The 12,849-nt window shown below is 42.6% G+C and overlaps 1 protein-coding gene across 1 annotated transcript in view; it reads left to right on the top strand.

Moving 5' to 3' along the window:
* dph6 (diphthamine biosynthesis 6) overlaps positions 1-12,849 on the top strand; it is a 55,727-nt gene that overhangs the window by 36,142 nt on the left and 6,736 nt on the right. The window contains exon 13 of the mRNA XM_076747912.1: positions 8,072-8,320. Coding sequence (XP_076604027.1) covers positions 8,072-8,320 — 249 coding nt within the window. The remainder of the gene's footprint in view (positions 1-8,071; positions 8,321-12,849) is intronic.

The following is a 12,849-nucleotide window of genomic DNA, read 5'->3' as shown; positions in this document are numbered from 1 at the left end:
CAGAGTGAGTGGCTTTTAAAGACGGCTTGTTACCGCAGCAGATTCACCTGCTGACTGCAGCGCAACACTGTGTTATAGTGCCTGTGTTTTAGGGAAACTGCTGTTATGCATGATTCCTGTCATTATTAGAAATGATAGTTAGAAGTGACGATTGCATCCACATGCAACAGTGTGCTAGCATTGCCATTATGTCCTCATTCATTAAGGCATTTTTTTTAACAGTGCTACAGATGAATCAGGAAAGAGTTAGCGTTTACATTCCATTTACTTTTGGCCACTCGCTTCATCATAAATTTCCCATGGAGCAATTCTTCTGAGTAGTAACTTTTAACCTGGGCCATTCATTTTTCAAATGCCATTGTCATCAAAGCATGCTTTACTGAGGTAAAACCTGCAGCAGATGAATAATATAGAGTTTTTTTGCACGGACATATCAGCATGTTCACGTTTAATATATATTTATTATTGATACTGTGAATTTATTATGTAAGGGAATGTCAGGCCGCAGTAATGTAATGAAGTAGAGATGCTCAGGGTAAGAGTTCATTCAATATAATGTAGAGTACACAATATTTCCACATGTCAAAAATTATTGAGTTGAATTTGATGCTATGACACAAATGTTAATATTTTCAGTTGGGATTCAGCACATTTTCAGCACGTTGTATTTTATCAGTTTGCCATAGTGAGAATATTATTTACACATTTACAGTGAAAAACCTTTTTTTCAAATTAAGGATAAACACGTATTTCTTTGATGGAAAGTCTTTCTTTTTAGATTTTAGTTGTTGTATTTCGTTTTTCTTTACTAATCATCTTTTTTTTTTTTTTTTAACACCTTTCAGCTACAGTGGATTTTCAGTATTTGCAATAAAAATAAATGCAGAACAACACTTAAATATGGCAGTGAAACCCTAATCAGTTTTAGCATTTTTCCCAAATTTTCCTTCATCCATATTCCTGCTTTTCAGTGGGGGAATTTGTGGCTTATTTTCGACTTTGCCAGACAAAAAAAAAAAAAACAAAACAGAAAAGAGAAGAAAATCCAAGAGGACTTGGATGCTGTCTAGCCAGCCTGTCCATGGGTTGAGTGGACTTTGTATGAACGGTAATGTTGAGACTCCAGCTGCCTTTTTAATGCAGCCATACTGCCATCTGTTGAGACGAGATGGAACTACGTCTATTTTTGCTCTCCTCTGCGTTTTCTGCACCGTCTCGTTCACTCTGTCCTTCATTTTCTGTTTGTCTGTTATTCATCTTGCATTTGTGAACTGCACATTGTGTCCTTTACAAGCAGTAGAGGTTTGTGTGTGTTTTCACTAGCTGTTTTAGGTGTATAGGGCTTTCCTCTCTGGACCAGCAGCTTCACGTCAATGGGCCGCACACTGATTTGTTTTTGACGTTCACACTGTCTTATGCAGAACAGACCTCTCACACTGTGGTCTTATCCTTCATATCGCGCACAGTTGCACACACAGACGGACTTAGCTTCACCACTGCTGACAGTTAGTCTTTAAAAGTTGTGCCACGGCACTTTGTGTTGACATAATTCTTTTGTGCCCAGGTTAAGATAGAGCTCCCATTACCAGCCAGACCAAGAGAGGCAGTTTCAAGAAGAGGAAAAATATGAAAAGACAGAAGAGACGAGGTGGTCACAGCTGGGAAGGGAGAAAGAACGGGGGATGAGGGTTGCAGTTTCAGCATCATTCAATCAGACAACATGCCCCTCAGCTGAAACAGCGAGACCCTCCCCGACTCTCTCGAATTAGGGAGATTAGCAGGAAAGCGCATAATGCAGGATGATGGAATTTGTCATAATTTGCATTGTCCTGGAAAGATTCGGTTTGATAGAGCGATGCGTGGAGGGGCTTGTCATGTCCCACGGGCAGGTCATAGAGGAAGCTTGGCAGAAATGATTTTTGCGATATGTGCATCAGTCGTAAAAGCCTCACAACCAATTTGTCAAAAAATGTGAGGTCGGGACAGTTGAAGGCAGCAGGGCATTTTGCCTAACGCAATGAAAAAGCATGCCCTTCCATCACTCTTCATCCAGAGCCCGGCTCTGGTGTGGCACAGTGCTCCAGAGCAGCAGACAATTTCATTACATCAGCTTTGATTGCTATGTTTTATTTGATGTTGTTTCCCATTTTAACATCATTATAGCAACAGTAAATTTATAGAACAAAACAGCAAAACTGAGCAAAATAGTATCAAAACCATGGTTATTTTGGCATAAAAAACAATCTTTTATAATGGTGAGAAAGATTTGTTTATTTGTTTGTTTATTCACGCCCGTTGGCATTCAGATGTGTCTCCCTGAGCATCCAGCAGTCAGGCTCTCCTGACCTTGGTTATTGTACTGAGCGGCAGCTCCTGACCACCATAAAGTTGACCAGAGCTGACATGACAGTGTTACTCTTCCACACGGTTCAGTGTCTATGGAGTGGGCATGTCGAGGGCAGACATCCAGGCACAACAGAAAAATACACATAAGCTTGGAGAAGGTGGGGGTTGGGGAAAGGCCAGCGTCCCCGGCTCAGACTGACCACACGTTGCCTCAACAATGGCTCGTTATAGTTGTGTAATTTTTAGCATTCCTCTAAATTCGTCTTCATAAAAACCTTGTGTTTTGAACATATGCTTATGGTTTGTTTTCTGAATAAATGTGCAGCTTTAGACCTGAGAGAATGCATTAAGATTTGCCCTATACTTGCCTTTCTTTGTGCACTTCATACGGCTATTTATGTCGCCGTTTAAGTAACACTGATTTTGTGTGACAGTTGAGCATACAGGGGTTATGCTCAAACTGGAGCACAAACAGGAAGCAAAAAATAGAGATAGTGGAAAAAAGAGGAGGGAATAAAAAAGGCAAATATCTCCCTCCCCCTTCCTGTGAAGCCTTAAATGAGAAGCCTAACATGGGGAGAAATTCTGTAGAGGGAAGAACGGTTGTGGTTCTCCTGAAAGGTTTGTATTTGTAGAAATGAGGTGTCAGAAGAGGCAGGATTTCCTCGGGGCGCAGCACAACATGAGCCCATCTCTTATCATTTCCACTCCCAGACGTGATCTGCTTTGAATGCACTAATGCTGAAAGAGCCCCACAGACTTGAAGCCAGTTCAAGATGAAATCACAGCACACATCCCTGACAAACTGCCATCCACCACACAAGGATTAAACAGTCGCTGCATATCAAATCCCCGCCAAAAAGCAGAAATAATATATGCACTTAAATACATTCAACAAAACTTCAACCTCAGTTTTTTGATCCCCACATTTTGAACTATTTTGAGCTATTTGCCAACCTTAAAATATTCAAGAAAAGAAGAAAATTACTAAAGTGAAAAAAGAATCAAGACAGAAATTTAGAAATTTGTCACATATATTAGGAATGCTCCATGAGGGATTAAAAGTGAACTAAAGAGTGTCCCATTTCAAGTAAATCATAGTTTATATATGTTTTAGATGGAACGCACCATGTAAATGCAGCATCCTGGGTTTGAATCTGGCCTTGTGCTACTCACACATGCTGTAGTCCTGCAGCATTTTGTCTATACTTACTATAAACTGAATAAACAACTTTCAAAAATATTCTCTAGAAAGTTTTATCTCTGAGCTGGAAAGCCTTGAGCTGATGCTCTGAGGATGCACTCAGTTACCCCCGCTCCATGGCGAGGCTGTAGACAGCACTCAAAAGATGTGGTAGCATCTCCATGAAAGGACATATCACAAATATTAATTACATTTTGCGTTTAATTACCCACCCTGTAGCTTATACTGTACTGCCATTACCCTTTTAGCTTGGTTACATGTGTCCTTGCATAAGGGAAAAGTTACACCATATTAATCTAACCTATTTTACACATTTTGTATTATCATTTTCCTGCTTAAATTATGCATGAGGTCTCAATGGGGAGAAATGTGACCATTAGCATATCTGATAGGAGCGGTGGAGCAGTTTTCCACCTCTCTCTGTCCTTGGAACCAGGCAGAAAAACCTGACTGTTCGTCAATACCGGGTCATTTTATCCAGGCCAGCCCAGTTCATCTGTACCGTTCCAAAGCTCTGCTAATGACACTTGGAGACGTCTTCAACACAATGGGGGCCCAGAGGGCTCCAACACCAATGTGAATATAGTCTAGCACTGTCTGGTCATCTCTGGAAGCTCTTTGACAAAAACTACAATTAGAAACACCTCAGACACACCAGCCCGAAACCAGACACCATTAAGGGTTGGAAGCGGACACAGCCAGGCGCTTTCTGAGCACATTTACATATATGTTACTGTCTGCAGCTCACAGGGGTTGAGAGGGAGAATGTCTTTGGGGATAGTGACCTTTTGACATGTCATTGGGTTTATTAGAAAAGTGATGGTGTTATAACCATGAAATAAAGGTCGATAAAGCATGAGCAGAATTGCAGCCTAGTTCATCCCAAGCAGGGAAGAGCGTGTTGTGACCGCTGGAGCTGCTGACCTCTTTGGAAGCTTCTATGTCCAGTTTATGTAGTGACAAAATCCTCCCAAATTGTGATATTGTTTGCAATTTGTATGTATGAATTGATTATAGAGTTAACTGTGAAACATGAAAAACGAAGATAAAAACAACATTCGGCCAATTGACTAAATGGGACGAGCGTGAGTTTAATCATCTCAAATTCAAACACCTTCAAATAGTGAAAATTAAATATGGCTTTTATATTTATTGTGATATAAATGTCCAAATTGCCCACCCGTGCGTTTTCTCTGATTGAAAAACTGATGTAAGATAACAATAAATATTGCTCATATTAGCTCCAAAAGGCAGCTACTAAAACCTGACATTTCTAAAAAGCTGTTGTGTTATGACAGCAGCTATCAAATATAATTAAGAAGCAGTAGAAGAGAAGTAAACCAATGTGAACATATAGTATTGATTCAGCAGCCCTTTTCTCTGTGGGCCATTTAGACTTCTAAGGCTAGCGTTTGAAAAATACTTACCTTGTTATAGAAAGTTTAATGTCATATGCAATTGTTTGACCCTTATGAATATTAAAGGATCCCATCTCTGCCCTATTAAAAATGCATGTGGCATTGTGGTTGTTGATCACGTTTAGAACGCCCATGCAAATTGGACTGTCTTCCCTGTCAAGGCCTAAGATGAATAATGTAGTTGTGTTGTATATTCAGGGACACACCATTGACAGTCAATTAACAAGTTTGATTGGTGTGTGAACTCTTTCTTTTGAACTGTTAATTTTATGTAAATAGTATTCCCTCTCCCCTCTCCACTGTCTCGTCCCCATCCAGGTTCACCACAGAAAGATGTGCCCGCGCCACCACAAACCCCCCCCCAAATCCCCAATTCCACCTCCCACTAAGAGTAACCAGAGCGGGATCCTTAATAATTGATCATCACACACCTGCTTGGTAGAAGCTATGGGAGTCTGCCTTTAACAGTCAAGGGGCCCCGCGCTATCCCCCTTTTGATATTCAAATACCAAAATAGCAACCAGCCTTTTTGAATTCAAAATGGTGCGAGCCCCCTTCATTGGGACGAACTTGTTAAGAAATTCCAGCCACCCGTCCAACCTGATGGAGCCCTTCTTTGTTGGAGTGGATATGATGGCATTTGATGGCTCATAAATGGAATGCCAATGACAATTTGTTGTTGATGTGTGGGAATCTGGCTTTTATGTGAGGCAGACATAGTAATGCAGGTGCTCGGGCAGATTGTGCTCGCAGGTAAATGATCCGGTGATTGATCCAACTGGTTGAAAGCAGTGAGGGCCTTATCGCCTCCCTTTCCTCCCCCTCGCTCACTCGCGCCCCTCTTCCCATCTTCCCTCCATCTCCCGTCTCCCGCGCTGTCCCAGTAATTTGGAGCAGCAGAGATGGAAGCTGAAGATTCATCAGAGTTGACAAGTGAACCCAGGAGCTGGGGATCATGGCAAACCCATCTGATTATGGAAATAGCCATGACCACATGTGCCCTCTAGCTAAACAGTTGTGTGGCGCCCATCTTGTTCTGCTAGTGTCCCATAAAAGACATACATGTCAGCAAGGGGAAAAAATTCCATTTTCAGTTTTCCTCCTTTGAACAAGGTGTGTCACGGCCATGTAAATAAAACAAAGGGCTTGTTTGAAATGAGTTTGGCTGAGAGGGCGCTAAGTCTTAAGTAATACCTCTGGTCCAGGCTAACCCTGGTAATCTCGCTGTAAAACACGATACCCCCGGCTGTGTCTTTGTCTTGGGCCTTGCATCAATTGATTCCGACCTTTCTGATCCTCCCTGGAGATCCACATGTGCTCCAGGGTCCCTGTATAGGCCAGCAATTATCAACATGTCACCAACAGCTATTTGCATTGACCAGCAGCTAGTGTCCAGCACTAATGCCATCCAAGCTCAAACAGCGTTGAACTACAGGGTCTCTAAAGACCTGACCTCTTTAAGGCCACTCCTCATCCCTACTCATCTCTCTGCATTAAGCAGATAGATTTTTTTCAGCTTTCATTATACTCGAAGCTTAATTCTAACAGAAGCATTTAGCAGGGAATTGAGCTTATTATCACATGGTTAATTGAGCTTATAAATAACATGGGTGCCACAGAGGTACATCGGCACACTTCTCACAGAATACCTGCTCGTGAAATGAGGATTGTTAGTGAAAAGATGCTGAAAAATGGCAGAGGTGGAACCTGTTAATTAATGCAGTGTGACTCAAACACGGGCTTATAATTAATGTTAATTTGATCATAGCACCTCACTGATGAATATTGTACTTGTTTTTTTGACAAAACTCATTTTAGAGTTTGATTACTTTTTTTTTTTACACCCAGTTTTCTGGTTCGATGGAAACCACACGCTCAAATCCGTAGTTGTCTGATTAAATATTCTTTTTTCCTTCATAATTGAACTCGCATTGCAGTGCAGACAGGCGTTTTGGAGTTTGTGGAAACTGAATGAGTGCATGATTTGACTTAGATTCACACACTTCGGTCGTTAGGGTGCATTTTCCCCTCAGCAGTAAGTTTGTATTCCTTTTGTTAAGACGTTTTGATCACTACCAAACACTACCCTACCGGAACAGTTCTCTAAGAGGCTGTAATTAAGCGTCAAGCATGTGGTAGTAGAGAGATGTAAGGCTTTGGCTTGTGTGTCAATGTGTGATCTGAATAAGATCGAGCACTGGGCTGTAGTGAGGAAGTACTTTACCAAAACTGCAGGCTTTACTTGTTTTCTGGATGCGATCTTGGTCTGTTGGTCAGTTGATCCGACTTAAGACTGCAGCCTCGTCCAGACATTTTTCAACTCTTGGCTTTTTCTTTGAGTTTTGGCCTTTTGTCCACACACACAGTTTCAGGTCAGTGAATACAAGCCTTTCAGAAAACTCCTTCCAGAGTGAAGATATTTAGAAACTCCATTTGCAGTGTTCACTTGTATACAGGGATTACAGAGTTTTTGTCAGAGTGTGCGCCTTGTTTACATGAGGTGATTTTGTGCAATGGCAGACGTGGCCAAAATAATGCTGGTGCTAACCTTGCTAACAGGACTTTTTACGTACATATTCACTGTGTATGTGTGGACAAGGCCTGAATTACCTCAACAACTTTTGGATGGATTGATAAACCCCAAGAGCTGTGATGATCCTCCCTGACCTTTCAGTGGGTAAAAGTGTCAATTTGTCCTTTGAAATATCTCTAAATCTGCTGGCTGGATTGTCACAACATTCATGGTCTCCAGACAATATGTGTCCTACTGCTATATATATAAATATCAAAATTGCAATTTGTCCAGTAATTTGGTTAATGGATAAATATCTACAAAATTAAAGACACTGTCATGAGCCTAAGATGAATTTAGAAAATTTTAACATGCTAATACACTAAACTTAGATAGCAAACATGTTTTTAATATTGTACCTGCTAAACATCACCACGTCAACATTGTGAGCATGTCAGCATCCTGTATGTTTGCATTAAGCTCAAAGTAGCCTCACAGAGCTGCTAGCTTGGCTGTAGGTTCTTAACCTTGCAGGTTTTACCATAATAAAGCCAACATTTCCGTGTTTTTCTTGTTTGCTCTTTTCTCCAGGTCGATCAGTCAGTTTTCTGTGCAGGCCAAATCGCTTTGGTCCCCTGCACCATGCAGCTGGTAAAGGCTGGCACCAGGACGCAGGCCCATTTGTCCTTCGGCTACGTGAAGAAGGTTCTGGAGGCGGTGATCGGCAGCCTGACTCTAGCTCATGTTGTCCAGGCCCACTGCTACGCCACAAGACACCAAGACATCCCCATCATCAGGGCCGTGTGGGAGAGCATGCTGAGGGCTGCAGAGGAAGAGGAGGTCAGGCGCTGTGGAGTGAGATTTTTGTTTATGAAATATATGCAAGTGGTTAAGATGAAGAGCAATGACTGGCTGTTTTATTATAGATGGAGAGGAGCTACTCCCACATTGAATGAACACATATTTAATGGATTAAAAGGCGGCGGGATCCATGTGTTGATGAATAAGTAAAAAAAAAGAGAAACTTGATATCTTATCCAAGTTTTTCAGAGAGGCCTTTCAGAATTATATTTTATAGTTGTGAAATAAGGGAAAGTTCCTCGCCCCTCTCTGCCCCCTTGAGACCCAAGCCGCTGCGACTGATATTTACCAGTGAGTGCGCTCATGAAAAGTTGATGATGTGGGAAACGCTGGTGTCTTTGATAATGTGGAGCTTGGCACAGAAGCAGATGTCTTCCTCAGAGCTTCCCTAATCCTTTGCCCCCACACACCATTTTGGAGCTCCGTTCAACTCTCAGAGCAGCTTATCCCCCTTCTCCACCCCTCTTTCCTGCCACCTCCCTCCAGCCCTCCCTCCATCCCGCCGCCCCAGCTTACAACCCCTGCTCCATACGTCTAATAGGGGCACCAGTCTCCCCTGGCAGCCCTTCTCCTCCCACAATAATCTGTCTAGCCATGGGAATAAGGCCTAAGGGAGAGGGGCAGGAGCCCACCTCCAACATGTGGTTCTGCTTAGTGGCGAATGGTGTTAAAGACTAGAGAGAGGATGTCAACTTTGTGTCAAAGTATAGCAGTAAAATAGTAAATGTTGTTATTTAAGACCAGCAATCATTTACTTAAAACTTTCAAATGCTAATTTCTCAAATGGTTCATCTTATCTCAGCCAGGAGCTGGTGTCTGTTTGTGAACGTATTTGACATTTCGTGCCTTATTGTAACTCACGGTGGAATAGAAATCTTGACCGCGTTGACAGTGTGTACCTTCAATTTAGCATGCAGACTGGGTAGTTTGGATAACAAGGCTAACCAAGGGCAAAGCTTTGGGACGTGACAAGACTAGGCTCATGTCAGAGGTCACTGAAGATGGACAACACCATCCATCTGTTGTGCTTCCGAGCGGGACGTCAGAACAATCAAAAATATTCGTTCAGCTGACCCAGGATTGCCACCAGGAGATCATGTTTTATTTTCAACCGATTCCCAGATTAAGCAGCTCTAATTGACAGCTCCATCTGTAAACAGGTGAGTTCTCCCCTTAAGGATAGAGCTAACTTAGGGGGTGGGTTACAAACCTGACCCCGTGCTCCTTCTTTGCCTGTAGAGGCAGATCATCTTGGTGTGACTTCCCAGCTTGGGCCTCTCACTTTCCCCTTCACTTCCACTTCAAATGTGGGGGCTTCTGTTTCATCCCAAACTTGGTGAAATGCTCCCTGGGGTGGGGATTACACAAAGCACCGGTGCTCATTTGAACTGATAGTAATTAGAATGTTTAACTGAGGTCAAACACTGAAGACACAACTCCCACAGACAGGAAGAACTCCACCAGCTGGCATTAGCAGGAAGAGTCTTGCTTCGGTTATGGGCTTCATCAGGTGATGTCTTCAGACATGCAGGCAACTCAAATCTAGGTAACTCTATAAGTTAGTAATTAAATACACTTAATATACAACCCTTTTCAAAATAGAAGTTGTGAAGTGTTTTAGAGAAAGAGGTAAAAAGAGGCAAAAAAAAAAAGGGGGTGATACCAACTAAACAATAAAATGATGCCACACAATAATGGGTAATGCCATATTTTGCAGCACAAAAACATATTATGCATAATCTAATGTACTCAAATGTTTATTTTATTAAACTGAACTAAAACCTCTTGTAAATTTGATATTAAGAATAAACCTAAATTGGGAAAGTTATACCAAATACAAAAACATAAATAATCAAATAATACTGCTAATAGTAGTTAAATACATCATATTGTAGTGTATTTAGAGTCAGTTAGAATAGGTTGTGTTATTAATACTGGAGATTTAAGCAATTAAATTGCCACATCCCTTCTTTTTTCCCAAAATGCATCTGTTCTCTGTAATGTGTACTCATTACAATGAGCACAGCAAGTAATATGTGGTAAAGGTATGGGTGGTGATTTAACTACAGTTGTCAACTGATAGATAATGTAGCCTTACAGTTTTATTTATAAAGATCAGTGTGTTTTCAGACAGCAGACCTGTGAAGTGAAATGATAGAAGCTCCATTGCCTAGCATGTCTCTGAAGCCACAGGGCCGTGTTGTTGTTGTGCGTTGATAATTTCTCTAATCAGGTGGATGAAGAAGCTTGCAGGGTTAATTGGGAGCATACTGGAGTCGCTACAAGTGTGAAATTGTATTTACGGTGCATTAAACCACAGTGAGCCTGTTTGTCTGTGTGTGTGTGCAAAGGCTTTGATGAGCAGGGAGATTCTGATGTGATAAGTCAATAAATGTTTAACAAATGTCTCTTTGTGTCGCAATAACAGGTTCTGAAAACAAGGCAGAAAGTAAAAATAATTATTAGGTTATTTTGGAAATGAGGAGAAGATTTTTGAAAGAAATTAGCGGTTTTGTTGAAATTTTAAGGGGTGATAAATGAAATTTGATTGTACTGAATTTACAGCGTTCTTTTCTGCATACAGCAAAAACCCCATTTACATGATGTCTCTTCTGCTTACTTGGGACTTTTGAAGTAACTCTGGCCTCTGGCATGGTTTTATAATGGCCTCATACCCTTAAACCTTTCCTCACCCCACTGACATGGCCCTGTGTGTTTCATTTACACAAACAGTCCGACGAGCATCAGAGCAGACTCTAAAGAAAGGAGAGTGAATGGGAAGGGATATTATAACAGACTGACAGCACTACAGTAAGTGCTGAGACATAGAGCCACATGCTGAAGGCGTCCCGCTGGGCAGGAAATGTAGGGGAACTGGCTAAGCAGCGCAGTCCCATCAGCTCCCCGCTGTTCCCCGCCTTTACACCACTTCCTTATTACCGTGTTTACCGTTCGGCTTTCACGCCTCTCGGCCCTCCAGCCCGCCGCACGCTCCAGGCGCACGGACGTGAGTTAGAGGGGGGAAAAGTGGGGAGAAAGAAAACAAACATAAGGGGAGGCAGGTCACAAACCATCCGTGTAGACCGCTGAGCGCAGCAGATCCAGACTTCATGCGTTTACCTGCTGCCTACGGAGTGAGAGAGCACTGGGGGAATGGCTGCATGCCCTGGAACTGAAGTGGGATGAAGTAATGAGATGGATTGTGTTAAGTGGCTGGTGTAGAGCGGAACAGAGCCCTCACACACTCTGCCACCCGCCTGCCCTCCCAACTTGCCACTCCAGCACTCACTGCCACTGTATATCAAAGTTTGTGTTTTATTGGATTAATTTAATAAATGATCTCTGGTCAGGTAAGGATATCAGCCGCTGTTCCCCCTCTCACTCCTCTGGCAGGCAAGCACACAGCGATGGAGCTCTCCTCACAGTCAAGTCTCAAACACACACACACACACACACACACACACACACACACACACACACACACACACACACACACACACACACACAGGGGCACGTACAGAAACACACACAGTAATGCACCATTCGCACATTCCCACAGAACTGCTGAACAAACTTCCTACCTCATGTAACATTTTGGTGGGCACATTAATAAAGAAACAAGTAGGGACTGACTGTAACATCGTCCGACAGCTCCGACGAAAAAGTCAGCAATCATGTCGTGACAGTAAAGTCCTGCCAGAGGCTGGAGCTGCAGCGCTGAAGTCCCCTGATCTCCTTGTGGACGGTCGGTTGGGTATAGTACCTCGGCACCCAAGGCCTGCAGGGTGGCCTTTAAGCCTGGCTGAGCAGGACCCCCTGTCCTGTCACTTCTCTCCCCAGTTCCCACTCTCTATTCCATGTTCAATCACTATTGACAAGTGCAGGAGCAGTCCCCCCTGGGAGAATACCTAGCCTGCGCCAGAAGTGCTAATATAACATTTATCAAAGCATAGGACACGTATGTGTGCTGTCACTTTGTCTGACATGCTAAGAGCTCCGGCGCTGACACGGCTATTGTTCTCCGCTCTCGTGATTGTTATTGTTGATCACCGCAAGCTGGGCTCTCTTCAGAATGAGCAGAGTAAAGAAATCTTCACCTAACCCCAGCAGACACACTCATTCAGGACACTCTCCAAGGCAAGAGGTTAGCTGTTGATACACAATTAAGCGTTTGCTAAAGTTTAATCTGAAGGTAAGTGCTGCTTCAGTGAATCTGGCTGATTGGGTCATGACGGGCTCGTCTGTTGCAGGGACAAAGAGGCCGTCGTCTGCTCTTGTCAATGATTTCTCTCTTTTTTTGCGAGTGAATATCAAAATAAAATGTAAGTAACCTGTTATTATTCTGCACTTACGAAGTGGGGTGTAAGTGGATGAAAATTGATCCAGCAAATTGAAAAGGGGGTTAAGTGTTTTTGCCCTATCGACTCCAACTGAAATGACTGTTATATAAAACACTCATTTCTCTCCCATTAGCAGATGAAGCCACAGCCAAGTATTATTAGAGGGCC

Source organism: Chaetodon auriga, chromosome 14 (assembly GCF_051107435.1).
Source record: "Chaetodon auriga isolate fChaAug3 chromosome 14, fChaAug3.hap1, whole genome shotgun sequence".
In the NCBI taxonomy this organism is placed as follows: domain Eukaryota; kingdom Metazoa; phylum Chordata; class Actinopteri; order Chaetodontiformes; family Chaetodontidae; genus Chaetodon; species Chaetodon auriga.
The sequence above is the reverse complement of the archived record's forward strand: the minus strand, read 5'-3'. Positions and strand labels throughout refer to the sequence as shown.